The 16,397-nt window shown below is 42.5% G+C and overlaps 1 protein-coding gene across 4 annotated transcripts in view; it reads right to left on the bottom strand.

The window, feature by feature from the left end:
* ATP8A2 (ATPase phospholipid transporting 8A2) overlaps positions 1–16,397 on the bottom strand; it is a 564,338-nt gene that overhangs the window by 137,658 nt on the left and 410,283 nt on the right. For all 4 annotated transcript variants that reach the window (XM_061629581.1, XM_061629578.1, XM_061629580.1 and 1 more), the window contains exons 31-32: positions 4,324–4,385; positions 1,933–1,989 (exon numbers count right to left, since the gene is read on the bottom strand). In XM_061629581.1, the coding sequence (XP_061485565.1) occupies positions 1,933–1,989; positions 4,324–4,385 (119 nt within the window). The remainder of the gene's footprint in view (positions 1–1,932; positions 1,990–4,323; positions 4,386–16,397) is intronic.

The following is a 16,397-nucleotide window of genomic DNA, read 5'->3' as shown; positions in this document are numbered from 1 at the left end:
GGAGATGAGGCTTAAGTCAATGGCATGCACTCAATACTTCTCGGGGGCTTGAAGGAAGTCTTCCTATGGGGAGTAAGACACAGCTGAAACAATAAGGCTTGCCAGTGACACTGCTGAAGCAACTGGGAAGTAGGCTTAGAAGAAAATGCAACATCCCTTCTTTTTAATGCATGAAGGGAACACTCCTATGAATTTAAAGTTTTTTTAAAAAAGAAAAAAAGACCAAGCTTTTTGTTTTAAAAAAGAAACTCCTAAAGTGTGTGTGTGTTTAAAAAGGCTTCACCAGAGCCTTTTTTGGCTGAGGCCAAATAGCAGAATATCAGTAATTACTGTATTTTCAGTCATAGGGGGACAATTAGATAAAAGAAGCATCATTTTACTCAGCATTTAACAGGACTTAAAGAGACAGCATATGCCCAAGTCATATGATATGAACGTATACACATATATTCTTGTTTGAATGGGTGGACTTAGACTTGTTGGGCTACATTTGAAAACCAGGCACAAGGAAGTATATAAAAATAATTTCTTCCATTGTGGTAAGGTCATATATCAATCCAGTGGTGCCACATACTTGCTTACATTCTTTCTCACATTCTTTCTCACAATATAATAAATAACTGAGAATAAGGTTGAAAGGGCGCTCCCCTGAGTCATCTCAGGCCTAGAGCACTGGCAGATCCCTAAAGGGTGTCCTTCACCCAATAATGCCTTAGTATATCTAGTGATTTTTCTCCCCAGTTACTTCACCTACCTGTACTCCATACCCCACAGGCAACCAAACGATGCATCTCCCTTAAAAGCCACACAAATCAAACCCAACCATGTGTAGCAGGCAAAAAAGGATTGGATCCCAAGACCAATCAAGGAACCAACCAAAAAATTCCTATTTAGCCCCTTCAACAGGAGACTGGCCAAGCCCACACTGCATGTAGGGTGGGAGGGTAGGTGCAGCAAAACAAGAGGAAGAGTTCTCCCCCTCCCATTGGCCACTGATTCCAACATTGTCCCCATCCTACCAATGTTCCCCTTCAAGAAACAACCTCCCGAGTCTTCTTTAAGAAGGGAGAAGAGAGAGCAAACCTTCCCGCCCCCGATAGCAATGTTGGGGCTGTGTGTACCAGATCGACTCTGCTGGTTAATCTGCCCAGTCCCAACCTCACTGCCACCCTGCCCCACCCCAGCCCCATTCAGGCAAACGTGTAGCCATGTCGGGGTCAGGAGGGCGACTCTGCACCTCCATTCCATCTCGCCAGATGCTACCAACCCCAGGTGACTGCCTGTCAGGGACCAGGAGTCAAATTCCTCTTCATCAGGTAACGGAAGCGAGGACTCCGACCCAGAAGGGGGGGAAGGGCACACAGGTCCAGCCCTAGAGGTGTTACTACTAGATGAACTTGTGGGGTCACTGCCCCTCCTCCACTGGCCACTGAAATCATCTGACTCTGAGGACTCCACTGTATATGACCCTGGAAGGCCTGAGCCCTCCCCTCCCTCCTGCTCCAATGCAGTAGGAGATTACTGGAGAAAGCTTTATGTCAAGCAGCATCTTGTAGCATTGGTGGTGCTAACAAACAGGCTGCACCTGCTGCTATTACTATCTGAGGGTGCAGTTTCAGCTTGTTCCTCGCTGGAACAGCTTTAGAGCACCACATCATGTGCAGCCTGAACCTCACCTTGTCCTACGCCACAGCATACAGCAGGACACTGCCTAGCCTCACTGTCTGAAGGCACATCCTTGCCTCCTCTAATAAGTCTGCAGCATAAAGCAAAAATGCTAATGCTAAACCTCTCCGCCTGGAATAAAATAGCGACTCAACCTCTAAACTGTCAATAAGATATTTCCTTTTCCTTATTCAGTAAATATATATATATATATATATCATATAGGAAGAGGGGGAAAGCTCAGATTAAATCATTTCTCATACTTACTTTTGTCCATGCTGTGGTTTCTAAACCAGCTTTCAAACAGACCGTCACCACAACATACTGCAGGGAGAGAAAGGGAGAGAAATGCAGGAAAAACATTCAATTCCCACCCGCAGTTCTTGTCTTTTTTGAAAGAAAGCAACAGTTGCACTTGTGAACATACAATAAATTTATCACAGCTCAACAATGTAGGAATAAGATGCCATTTTATTTTTAAGTGTTGTAGTGTGTTCGACACATTTCAGAAGTACAGCAGGAGTATAAGGAAGATATTTTTTCAAGCAGCTATGCCTAGGTTTGGCTTAGTATGCCCTCTGAACCTGGGATCGTACTTAAGGTTCAATACAGCTCATAACTATGGCATTTGCTCTCACAAGAGATAGTGATGGCCACCAACTTGGATGGCTTTAAAAGATTAGACCAATTTATGAAGGAAAGGGGTACCAATGGCCATGATGGTTGTGCTCTGCCTCCACTGACAGAGGCAGTATTCTTCTGAATACTAGATGCTGGAAAATGCAGGAGGGGAGAGCACCATTGCGCTCATCTCCTGCTTTTGGGCTTCCCATAGGCATCTGGTTAGCCACAGTGAGAACAGGAGGCTGGACTAGATGGGCTAATGGCCTGAGCCAGCTTTTGTTGTTGTTATATGCCTTCAAGTCGACTACAACTTATGGCAACCCTATGGCCTGAGGCAGCATGCTACTCTTATGTTTTAACTTAACGCAGCATGGCAGCTAAATCAAGATTTGGCTTGGCATGTTGTCTGAACACAGGATCATGGTGAAGGCCTCTCTTCCTTAACCATGAGCTGTAACCATAGGACGAATCTTGGCTTTAGATCATGTTTAAGGAGGAGGAGGAAGGGAGGAGGAGGACAGAGTGTAACCTAGTGCTTGGATGACACCTTGGCTTAGCTACTGTACCACACTGAGCAAAAAGTACCAGGAAGAAGCAATGGAGGTGTGATCTCGTCCCTGGGAGCCAGCACATTTGTGCAAAGCCATAGTTAGACTTAGGGCTATGTGAGAACATGGCTTGTATGACACACACTCACAAGGCACATTAATGGCTTTCCCATCATGATCCTTTCATGGCTACCAGCTTGTGCTGGAGGAAGAATGAGTCAGTTCTGAACCTTTGAGCCTGAATCCTCTGCATTTAAGGCAACTGTACTTTGGCTACTCAGAGTGCAGCAAGAGTAGAAGCCAGACTGGCTTAACTTTATTTTTATTTCTTTGGCCTGTTAATTTTGACATAGTTCTATACTTATGTATGTATGAAAATGGAAATGGACTACCTTCAAGTCGATTCCGACTTATGGCGACCCTACAAATAGGGTTTTCATGGTAAGCGGTATTCAGAGGGGCTTACCATTGCCTTCCTCTGAGGCTGAGAGGCAGTGACTGGCCCAAGGTCACCCAGTGACGTTCATGGCTGTGTGGGGATTTGAACCCTGGTCTTCCAGGTCATAGTCCAACACTCTAACCACTACACCACACTGGCTCTCTATGTATGTATACTTATGTATTAAGTAGTAGCTTATTTCATTACAATACTGAATTTATCCTATGTTTATTTAGTTGCTGGTTTTTTAAAAAAAACATGTTTTGTGACATATGCTTTTCAAATATGTGTTTTGAGAAGAAGTTCATGTTCATGTGCTTTGGGGACCATTTACTATGAAAAAGAGGCATGCAAATAAACTGTTTTTTTTTTCATTTTTAAAAATAACTTTAAATTTCCATTGGTGAGCAAAGGAATGTAAGGACCCAACACATTTGAACCATGGTGATAAGAAGCATAACAGCAGCTCACATAGTCACCTAAAGTAGAACAATTTGATATGACCTTTTACAAGTAGGGCTGCGCATGTCTCCCCAATCCAATACGTTGAAATGTTCCTGAGCTGATTCAGGGCTGACTCAGATCTGGGCCCCAAACTAATTTGGGGGCTTTGCACAGTAATGCAAGTGGGAGGGGGAGGAGAATGATACCCACAGATCTGGGATTCAGCCAAATGCAGTGTGCAGCCCTAATTACAAAGCCCTGATTATAAGTCTATATACTCCAGGTTTAATACACTAATTAGCCCTTGATTTATAGGAGTGTAAGATCAGAACAGAACTTTTCTACAGTTGCAACAATTTCCTCCATCCTTTTAATGGCTGCATTTCAGGTAGAAATTCAACAGACATAGATTTCCACAGAATAGAGTGGCAATCTTACGCCTGTGATGCACCACATCACCTTGAGATATTTTATATGAAAGTGTAGTTTATAAAAACTCAACTAAATAAAAGGAAAAAAAGGGAAAAACCTGCATAGTTGAAGTCATATTGAAGGAAATGTCACTGACTGTGGGTAGTATTGTAGCTCAATTTGGCAACTTACCGTATAAACTATGTTTCCAACAAAGAGATAGTCTACACTCTGGCCATTTGTAAATACTGCATCTGAAAAAAAGATAACAAATGTTAAATATTGCAGTCCACCAAGGAGATCTTCTTGTTCTAAACAGCTATTTAAGATATTCACACAGTATGAACAATTAAGCTAAATGCAAATGTAAACAAAAAGATCTCACAGAAACAGGAAGCTGCCATACTGAGTCAGGCCAATGGCCCATCTAATTCAGTATTGTTTATTATTATTATTATTTCAATTTATATACCGCCCTTAGCAGAATAGCTCTCAGGGCGGTGAACAAACAAGATAAAATACAATATATCATAGTAAAAAATCACAAAAACATGTACAAACAAACAACAGAAAGCACAACAAAAACGAAATACAACACAAATTAAGAAGGATACATGTTAAAAGTAGAAAGATTAAGAAAATTAAAAAATTTAAATGCCTGGGAACATAAAAAGGTCTTTACCTGGCGCCGGAAAGATAGAAGTGTAGGCGCCAGGCGTACCTCTTCGGGGAGGCTGTTCCACAACTCAGGGGCCACCACAGAAAAGGCCCTAGATCTAGTAACCACCCTCCGGGCTTCCCGATGAGCTGGTACCCGGAGGAGGGCCTTAGATTCTGAACAAAGTGAACGGGTAGGTTCATAGCGAGAGAGGCGTTCCACAAGGTATTGAGGTCCCACGCCGTGTAAGGCTTTATAGGTCAAAACCAGCACCTTGAATCTCGCCCGGAAGCAAATAGGGAGCCAGTGCAGACGCGCCAGAATAGGTGTTATATGCGAAGACCGACTGGTCCTCGTCAATAGTCTGGCAGCCACGTTCTGCACCAGCTGAAGCTTCCGAACTGTCTTCAAGGGCAGCCCTACGTAGAGCGCATTACAGTAATCCAATCTTGAAGTTACCAGAGCATGAACAACGGAGGCGAGGTCGTCCCTGTCCAGATAGGGGCGTAGTTACACTGACTGGTAGCAGCTTTACAAGGTTTCGGATAGAGGTCTCTCCCAGCCCTACCTGGAGATGGTGGGGACTGAACCTGGGACCTTCATCATGCAAAGCAGATGCTCTGCCCCTGAGCTACGGCAAATATCTTCAACTAAACAGGATACTGAGTTTTAAAAAAGAGTTAAGAAATAGATTAAAGAATAGCTAAAGAAAAAAATAGAAATGTGTATGTAAACATTCCTTAATTCACATTTAACTGGTGGTACAGCTGCAGCAGATAAAAGACTTCCAATTGTCGTGGTATCCATGCCATTGGATCAAAGCCTTTTTCTGTCAAGATTGTGTGTTGATCTTCATGCACCGATCTCCCCACATAAAACAAATTCATGCAGAGGCGTCTTCCAGCCAAACCAAACCAAACCAGAAGTCCCATGGCGATCGGCGAATGGCAACGGGGGCAGGACTGTGAAATCAGGAAGCCCCTAGTCATGGACCAGCACATGGGCGGTGGATACAGTCTCAGTCATCCTGGCTCAAGGACCGAGGCAGTTGAGTAGTTCCGCAGCTTTATCCACAACTGAGCAGTCCTATTCAGGATCCACTCTGCTCTCCCCGTATGGGGAGGGGGCTAGAAAAGGTGCCCTAAACATAGTCTGCCTCTTCTCTCTCCCTGACTGGATCACCGCATTCAGTGGGGTCACCACTTAGTGGTCACAAAAGACAAATAGACTTTGGAACGTGGAATATACGGACATTGCTGGACAATATAGATAGTGAACGTCCTGAATGCAGGACTGCCATCATTGCGAGGGAGTTGAGATGTTTTAATATTGACATAGCAGCAATCCAAGAAACTTGAAGAGCAGGAGAGGGACAATTGAAGGAAGAAAAAGAAGGTTACACCTTCTTCTGGAAAGGACTGCCTGAACAAGAACGACAAATGCCTGGAGCAGGCTTTGCTATTAAAAATGATCTTGTGAAGCTCTTGTCAGAAGTTCCTACTGGCATTAATGAACGACTCTCAACTCTCTGATTAAAACTTGCTAAAAACCAGCAGGCAACTATTCTAAGTGCTTATGGACCAACATTAGATGCTGATGAAGGCATCAAGGAAAATTTTTATACCCAGCTGGACACCATCTTATCAGAGACACCTAAGGAGGATAAAATTATCCTCCTGGACGATTTCAATGCAAGAGTTGGGCATGATTTTGATTTATGGCCAGAAATCACTGGGAAAGAAGGAATTGGCAATAGCAACCTGAATGGAATTCTACTTCTGACTAAATGTGCAGAGCATAATCTTATCATCACAAACACACTCTTTCGCCAGAAAGATAAATTTAAAACATCATGGAAGCACCCTCGGTTGAAGCACTGGCATCTCCTGGATTACGTAATTGTCTGTGCCAGAGATCGTTGTGATGTACTCCTCACCAGGGCCATGACAAGTGCCAATGACTGCTGGACAGATCACCGATTAATTCGATCCACTATGGCCATTAATATTGTTCCTCAATGTAGGCTCCAAGGAAGAAAACCAAGGCATGAAATGAACATCCACGCCCTTCAAGATCCTATTAAGCGAGCTTGCTTTCAAACAACTCTCAAGAAACATCTACCTACGGAACTCCCTGAAAACTTTGAGGAACACTGGATTAAACTGAAGACTTCCATCATTGCAGCATGTGAACAAACTATCGGATACCAAACTAAGAAACATCAGGACTGGTTTGATGAGAATGATAGTGAGATTGAACATATCATTGACAAGAAAAGGAAAGCCTTCTAGATATGGCAAAAATACATTAACTGTGCTGCTAAGAATAAAAATGTTTGCCAGTGCAAAGGCTGAGGTCCAAAGAAGAACTAGAGAACTTAAGAATGCCTGGTGGATAAAGAAAGCTCAAGAAATCCAGCATATTGCAGATGCTCATGATTCACGGGGCTTTTTTAATGCCACAAAGGCCATCTACGGACCAACAAATAATGGTACAAATCCCTTTCGTTCAATAGATGGTACCAAACTTCTAAAGGACAAAGAGTCTATTGCACTGTGTTGGAAAGAACATTACCACTACTTCCTTAATCGTAACTCCATTGTGGCTGATGAGGTCTTCTCGCAAATCCTGCAACAACAAATTAGAGATGAGCTTGCAGTATCCCCTAATTTGGATGAAGTCAGTAAAGCCATTAATCAAATGAAGAATAACAAAGCTAGTGGACCTGATGGGATTCCTGCTGAAGTCTTTAAACAAGGTGGGCCTGAACTTACACAACAACCTCATAAACTCATCGAAAAAATCTGGATGAGGGAGGAGATCCCGGAAGACTTTAGGGATGCCATAATTATCGCTGTTTTCAAGAAGAGTGATAGAACAGATTGTGGGAACTACCAAGGCATCTCTCTTCTTGCTACTGCAGGTAAAATCCTTGCAAGGATCCTCGCAAATCGCCTCCTACCTATCTCAGAAGACATCCTCCCTGAATCCCAAAATGGTTTCTGCCCTTCCAAAGGGACAGTGGACATGATCTTCACTGCACGACAGCTTCAAGAAAAATGCAGGAAGCAAAACCGACCTCTGTATATGGCGTTTATTGATCTGACTAAGGCCTTTGATATTGTAAATCGAACTGGTCTCCGGACCATCCTTCTGAAAATTGGATGCCCTGATAAATTTGTGAATATTTTGTGACTCCTCCATGACAACATGACGGCAACAATTTTGGATAACAATGGCTCTCAAAGTGATCCATTCAAAGTGGGATCAGGCGTCAAACAGGGATGTGTCATTGCTCCAACCTTATTTGCTATTTTCATTGCCATGATTCTACACCTTATTGAGGGGAAACTTCCCACTGGCATGGAAATCACATATCGAACAGATGGAAAGCTTTTTAATCTCAGTAGGCTGAAAGCAAAAAGTAAGGTAATTACAACCTCTGTCATAGAACCAATATGCCAATGATAATGTAGTCTCCGCACATTCAGAGGAAGATCTTCAAACTATCCTAAATGTCTTTGCAGAAGCATATGAAAAGCTTGGCCTCTCGCTTAACATCAAAAAAAGCAAAGTGCTTCATCAGCAAATGCGAACCAATCCCTCTGTAGCACCATCAATCCAGCTTAATGGTGTGATGCTGGAGAATGTCGATCACTTTTCTTATCTTGGCAGCCATCTCTCTGTAAAAGCTGACATCAATGCTGAAATTCAACATCGTCTGAGCTCTGCGAGTGCCACATCCTCCCGAATGAAGCTTAGAGTGTTCGAGGATCGGGATATTCGCAGGGAGAACAAAATGCTTATTCACAAAGCCATTGTACTACCGACCTTACTGTATGTCTGTAAAACATAGACCATTTATAAACGCCACTCCCAACTTCTTGAAAGATTCCACCAATGCTGCCTCTGGAAAATTCTGCAAATTACTTGGGAAGACAGACGGACTAATGTTAGCATTTTGGAAGAAGCAAAGACTATCAGTGTTGAAACAATGATCCTGCAACATCAACTTTGCTGGACCGGCTATGTTGTTCGAATGCCTGATCACCGTCTTCCAAAGCAGCTACTTTACTCCCAATTTAAGGATGCAAAATGGAATATTGGTGGACAGCAAAAGAGGTTTAAAGATGTTCTTAAAGCGAATCTAAAAAAATGTAGCATGAGCATCAAGAACTGGGAAGTCTTGGCGCATGCATGTCCCAAATGGAGGTCTGCTATTATCAAAGGTGCTGTGGACTTTGAAGAAGCACGAATACAGGGCGAACGGGACAAACGAGCTAAGCAGAAGGCACGTCAAACAAATCCTCATCACGACCATCTTCCATCTGGAAACCTATGCCTTCACTGTGGGAGGCTGTGTGGATCCAAAATTGGCCTCCACAGTCACTTACATCAAACAGGGATGTGTCATTGCTCCAACCTTATTTGCTATTTTCATTGCCATGATTCTACACCTTATTGAGGGGAAACTTCCCACTGGCATGGAAATCACATATCGAACAGATGGAAAGCTTTTTAATCTCAGTAGGCTGAAAGCAAAAAGTAAGGTAATTACAACCTCTGTCATAGAACCAATATGCCAATGATAATGTAGTCTCCGCACATTCAGAGGAAGTTCTTCAAACTATCCTAAATGTCTTTGCAGAAGCATATGGAAGCTTGAGCTCTCACTTAATATTAAAAAAACCAAAGTGCTTCATCAACAGGTGCAAACTAGTCCCTCTGTAGCACCATCAATCCAGCTTAATGGTGTGACACTGGAGAACGTTGATCACTTCCCCTGTCTTGGCAGCCATCTCTCTGTAAAAGCTGACATCAATGCGGAAATTCAGCATCGTCTGAGCTCTGTGAGTGCCGTCTTCACCCAAATGAAGCGTAGAGTGTTCGAGGATCGGGATATTCGCAGGGAGACCAAAATGCTTATTTACAAAGCCATTGTACTACCGACCTAACTGGATGCCTGTGAAACATGGTCTGTCTATAAACGCCACTCCCAACTTCTTGAAAGATTCCACCAATGCTACTTCCGGAAAATTCTGCAATTTACTTGGGAAGATAGGCGGACTAATGTTAGTGTATTGGAAGAAGCAAAGACCACCAGTGTTGAAACAATGATCCTCCAACATCAACTTCGCTGGACCAGCCATGTTGTTTGAATGCCTGATCACTGTCTTCCAAAGCAGCTACTTTACTCTCAACTTAAGGATGGAAAACGGAACATCGGTGGACAGCAAAAGAGGTTTAAAGATATTCTCATAGCTAATCTAAAAAAAGTAACATAAGCATCAAGAACTGGGAAGCTTTGGCCCATGATGCATCGTCCCAATTGGAGGGCAGCCATTATCAAAGGTGCTATGGACTTCGAAGAAGCATGAGAACAGGGCGAAAGGGACAAACGAGCTAAGTGGAAGGCACGTCAAGCAAATCCTCATCGTGACCATCTTCCATCTGGAAACCTATGTCCTCACTGTGGGAGGCTATGTGGATCCCGAATTGGCCTCCACAGTCGCTTACGGATCCACCGTTAAAGACCTTATCCTGGAAGACAATCTTACTCGGCCACAAGTGATTGCCAATGATGACAGCCTGAACAGCATCATTCCTTTCTACAAAGGCAGCAAAAGGTAACCAAGCGACTAAGAAACATTCAGAAAGAGTCTGAATGCACTTTAACAGCCTGGTGTGTTTTTGAAACATGCCTCCTGGATTTCTCTTGGTAGAATTTTATATACTGGGTTTCTCAAAGCTCTTTCAAAAGTAGCACATTGGAAGCAAATAGTGTACTGAGTGTGTTAGCCAATGCTGAAGCCATTAAATGTAAAATAGTATACACACATTTCACCATGAAGAGTTGCTTGAGTAGAAGTGGGAATTCCTGTCAAGAACTAATAATGAAAATGTCTATAGGAGATGAAGAATTCCAGTTACCATATCATCTCTGTGACACTGTACTGCCTATACAGACACATTCCTGCTATGTTTACTTTTATTCTATATTCCCTTGAAGTAAAGGGGATATTTTTACCCAGAAAGTTACCAAAAAGATAGAAGGAGAAGCAAAGCCCTCTCTTAAAAGCTCTTGGAAGCTATTAATGGCTAAAGTGACTGGCATCTTATATTCTAATACCTTTTCTTCTCTTTGTAAGTATACAAATGTGGATATGCATTCATTTAACATATGAAAGTGCCAAACTTGGCAATACTTCAAGGAGCCCAGATTATTTGTGCTTAGCTCCTGCTGAATTAAAAAAAGAAAAGAAGGGCCCCTATGAAAATGAGAACATATGGCAGCTGTAGAAATTCCCAAATTAATCCAAAAAGGGCTGTAATTTAGAAGAATTACACAACCATCTAGTTTCAGCAGGTTTCAACACAGCAGGCAGCGACACGTCAGTGTAGGTGAGGCTGATCTAAAGCAGAAACTTGGGGCCAGAATCTATAAGATGATTGTTGGCTGATGGAAGGAGTTATGCCCCTCCTTGAATGCCGTAACAATTTATTAAAATGCACAAATCAATACAAGGACCATAAAACCAACAATATAAAACAAATATCAAAACAAAACTTCAAAATATCAATATATCAGAAATTCAGACAATCCAGCAGCAAAAGACATAAACCTGAGAAAATGAATGTGCTTTAATCTGCCACCTAAGATCAGATAGTGTAGAGAACAACCCTGATGACACTACACTCCAAGTCACAGTATGATGATAGATCCCAACAGCCTCATATAGATATTAAAGAGCGTTGGGGACAGAATGACACCCTATGAGGCCCCACAGAAAAATTGCCAAGGGGCAAAGCAGGTTTTCCGATGTTACTGTCTGGTATCTGTCCTGCAGGTAAGAGCGGAACCACTGTAATAAGGTGCCTCCAATTCCCAACTCACAAAGCTGATCCAGGAGGATACCAGTGTCATGGTCAATACTACAGATGGCTGAGAGACCAAAGAGAACCAACAAGGTTGCATTCCCTCTGCCCCTCTCCTGATAACAGACTTTAATCAGGGCTGTTTCAATGCCAAATATGAGCTGGGACTGAAATGGGTCCTCTTAAGAGTGGACCTCACCACCCCCTCCTTCAGAATGGTTGGGAGCACTCCCTTCCTATTTGAGAATGGACTACTTCCTGATCCAAGCATCACTTTCCACCAGTTACTATGTCTATTGGATTTGACTCTTTATATATATTTATATTTATATATATGATGCAGCTGGGTCAAAGCCAAAAGGAAGCCCAGAGGCTGATGTGCACAGATGCAAAAGGAGAGTCCTGAGTTGTACGACGCATGCAATAGGAACATGGAATGTGAGAAGCATGAACCAAGGAAAGTTATAAATTGTCAAGCAAGAAATGGAATGTATCAACATTACAATACTTGGCGTGAGTGAATTAAAATGGACAGGACATTTTCAATCAGACAACTACAAAATATTTTATGCAGGAAATGAGAAATTAAGAAGAAACGGGGTTGCTTTAATAGTGAGAGGTGATGTGGCAAAAACAATTAGGAGCTATAATGCAAGATCTTAGCGAGTTATATCAATGAGATTTAACGGGAAACCTATTAACATAACCATCATCTAAGTCTACGCTCCAACAGCAAATGCAGAAGAAGAGGAATTGGAGAGATTTTACGCAGAAGTACATGAAGAAACTGATCACACACCAAAACAAGATGTGCTGATGATCATGGGAGACTGGAATGCAAAAGTAGGGAACAGAGAAGAACTAGGAATAGTAGGGAAATGGGGCTTAGGAGATAGAAATGAAGCAGGAGAAAGACTTACCGAATTCTGTGAAGCCAATAAGTTGTTTCTAGCAAACACATTTTTTGAGCAACTGAAAAGACAACTGTACACATGGACATCACCAAATAATCAATAAAGGAATCAAATTGATTATATAAGTGGTAGCAGAAGATGGAGAAGTGCCATAGTTTCTGCAAAACCAAGACCAGGAGCAGACTGCAGTACAGATCATGAACTGGTCATATCGAAATTCAGAGTAAAGCTAAGGAAGAACAACAAAGCAATCATAATGCCAAAATACAATTTAAATAACATCCCAGAAGAATATAAAGATCAAATAAGGATTTAAGGATCAAATAAGATTTGAGGCTTTAAACTTAGTTGACAGAGAACCAGAAGAACTATGGACTGAAGTCAGAGATATTATCAGGGAAGAATGCCTCTAGTTAAAAAGAAAGACCTCAATGGATGACTAATGAAACTCTTACAGTGGTTAAAGAGAGAAGGAAAGCAAAAGCAAAAGGAGATAGAAACACGGTCAGAATCCTAAATGCAACAATACAGCAACTAGTACGTAGGGACAAAAAGAACTATTACAACAGTTACTGTATAGCAATAGAAGAGGACAACAAAAAGGGTAGAACAAGAGCCCTATTCCAAAAGATGAGAGAAATGAAAGGGAAATTTAAACCAAGAGTAGGGATGTTGCATAATCAACAGGGAAACACACTGACTGACCGAGATGAAATAAAAGGAAGATGGAAGCAATACACTGAGGAACCGTATGATGAAGAAACATGGTTAGAATCCTAAATGCAACAACAGAATGACTAGTACGTAGGAACAAAGAGAACTATTACAATAGTTATTGTATAGCAATAGAAGAGGACAACAAAAAGGGTAGAACAAGAGCCCTATTCCAAAAGATGAGAGAAATGAAAGGGAAATTTAAACCAAGAGTAGGGATGTTGCATAATCAACAGGGGAACACACTGATTGACCGAGATGAAATTTATTTATTTATTTTATTTATTTATTATCATTATTTTTACCCCGCCCTTTTTCCAAAACTGCAACTCACGGCGGCTTCCAGATAAAAGCACACATATAATTAAAAACATACAAAAGTCTAGATTAAAATCAAATTAAACAATTTACAGTATTAAAACCATTCATACATACAGTTAAAATAATTCAATCTCAGTTTAAAATAATACAGTTAGGCAACAGCAATGCAGCACCCTTCAAGACCTGTCCTTAACAGCTTTCACTTCCAAAGGCTTGTTGAAATAAAGTCTTTGCTTGCCAACGGAAGGACTGCAAGGAGGGGGCCATTCTTGCTTCCCTAGGAAGGGAGTTCCAAAGCCTCAGGGCAGCCACCGAAAAGGCCCTATCTCGCGTCCCCACTAGTCGTGCTTGTGAGGATGTAGGTATCGAGAGAAGGGCCTCTCCTGAGGATCTCAGGGCCCAGGCAGGCTCATATAGGGAGATACGGTCTGACAGATAGCCTGGACCTAAGTCATATAGGGCTTTATAGGTCATCACCAGCACTTTGAATTGTGAGTGGCAACCAGTGGAGCTTTTGCAACAGGGGAGTCGTATGGTCCCTGTAACCAGCCCCAGTTAACATTCTGGCTGCAGCACGTTGCACCAACTGAAGTTTCCGAACAGTCTTCAGAGGCAGCCCCACATAGAGCGGGATGTAACTAAGGCATGTGTCACCATGGCCAGATCAGACGGCTCAAGGAACTGGCACAGTTGGCGCACTAATCTTAATTGTGCAAAAGCACTCCTGGCCACCGCAGAAACCTGGGCCTCCAAATTTAAAGCTGAGTCCAGGAGCACACCCAAACTGCGAACCCGCGTCTTCAGGGGGAGTGTAACCCCATCCAGCACAGGCTGAATCCCTATTCCCTGATTTGCCTTTCGACTGACCAGGAGCACCTCTGTCTTGTCTGAATTAAGCTTCAATTTGTTTGCCCTCATCCAGTCCACCACTGATGACAGACACCGGTTTAAAACCAAGACAGCTTCCTTGGAGTTAGGTGGAAAGGAGAAGTAGAGTTGGGTGTCATCAGCATACTGATGGCACCGAACCCCAAACCCCCGGACAACCTCTCCCAGCGGTTTCATGTAAATGTTAAATAACATGGGGGACAAAACTGAACCCTGAGGGACCCCACAGGCCAACAGCCAAGGAGTCAAACAGGAATCCCCCAGCACCACTTTCTGGGTTCATCCCTCCAGGAAGGAACGGAGCCACTGTAAAACAGTGCCCCCAAGTCCCATCCCAGCAAGGCGGCCCAGAAAGATACCATGGTCGATGGTATCGAAAGCCGCTGAGAGGTCCAGCAGAACCAACAAGGACACACTCCCCCTGTCCAGTTCTCTGTGTAGGTTGTCCACCAAGGCGACCAAAGCCATCTCCATCCCATAACCAGGCCTGAAACCAGACTGAAATGGATCTAGATACTCCGTTTCATCCAGGAATCCCTGGAGCTGGGAGGCCACCACACGCTCTATTACCTTGCCCAAAAATGGGAGATTGGACACTGGCCGATAATTGTCCATTATGGAGGGATCCAGGGAGGGCTTTTTCAACAAAGGCCTTACAACTGCCTCCTTTAGGCACACTGGAACTCTGCCTTGTTGAAATAAAAGGAAGATGGAAGCAATACACTGAAGAACTCTATAAAAGAGATGCAAGGATGACAGATTCATTCATGGAGGAACCGTATGATGAAGAACCAGAAATTTTAGAAAGTGAGGTGAAAGCTGCTCTTAAAATACTTGGAAGAAACAGATCACCAGGAATAGATGGCATACCAACAGAGTTGCTACAAGCTACTGAGACTGAATCTGTCCAAATTTTGACAAAAAAATTGTCAACAAATATGGAAAACTAAACAATGGTCCACAGACTGGAAGTCTTCAATATACATCCCAATTCCAAAGAACAGGGATCCCAGGGAATGCAGTAATTATCGAACTATTGCCTTAATATCCCATGCAAGTAAAGTAATAAGATTCTACAAGAAAGACTCTTACCATATATGGAGTGAGAAATGCCAGATGTCCAAGCTGGATTTAGAAAGGGAAGAGGTAGCAGAGATCATATCGCAAACATATGTTGGATAATGGAATGGACCAAGGAATTTCAGAAGAAAATCACCCTCTGCTTTTTGGATTACAGCAAAGCCTTTGATTGTTTAGATCATGAAAAACTATGGAATGCTTTAAAAGAAATGGGGGTGCCACAGCATGACTGTCCTGATGCGCAACCTATACTCTAGACAAGAGGCTACTGTAAGGACAGAATATGGAGAAACCGATTGGTTCCCAATAGGAAAGGGTGTGAGACAGGGATGTGTTTTATCACCCTACTTGTTTAATCTATACCCAGAACATATCATACGGAAAATGGGATTGGACCAAGATGAAGGAGGTGTGAAAATTGGATGGAGAAATATCAATAATTTATGATATGCAGACGATACCATACTCTTAGCAGAAACCAGTAATGATTTGAAATGAATGCTGATGAAAGTTAAAGAAAACATAAAAGCAGGGCTACAGCTGAACATCAAGAAGACTAAAGTAATGACAACAGAAGATTTATGTAACTTTAAAGTTGACCATGGGGACATTGAACATGTCAAGAATTCAATACCTTGGCACAGTCATTAACCAAAAGGGAGACAATAGTCAGGAAATCAGAAGAAGGCTAGGACTGGCGAGGGCAGCTATGAGAGAACTAGAAAAGGTCCTCAAGTGCAAAGATGTATCATTGAACACTAAAGTCAGGATCATTCAGACCATGGTATTCCTGATCTCTATGTATGTATGTGAAA

The sequence above is a fragment of the Rhineura floridana genome, chromosome 5 (genome assembly GCF_030035675.1).
Source record: "Rhineura floridana isolate rRhiFlo1 chromosome 5, rRhiFlo1.hap2, whole genome shotgun sequence".
Taxonomy (NCBI): Eukaryota; Metazoa; Chordata; class Lepidosauria; order Squamata; family Rhineuridae; genus Rhineura; species Rhineura floridana.
The sequence above is the reverse complement of the archived record's forward strand: the minus strand, read 5'-3'. Positions and strand labels throughout refer to the sequence as shown.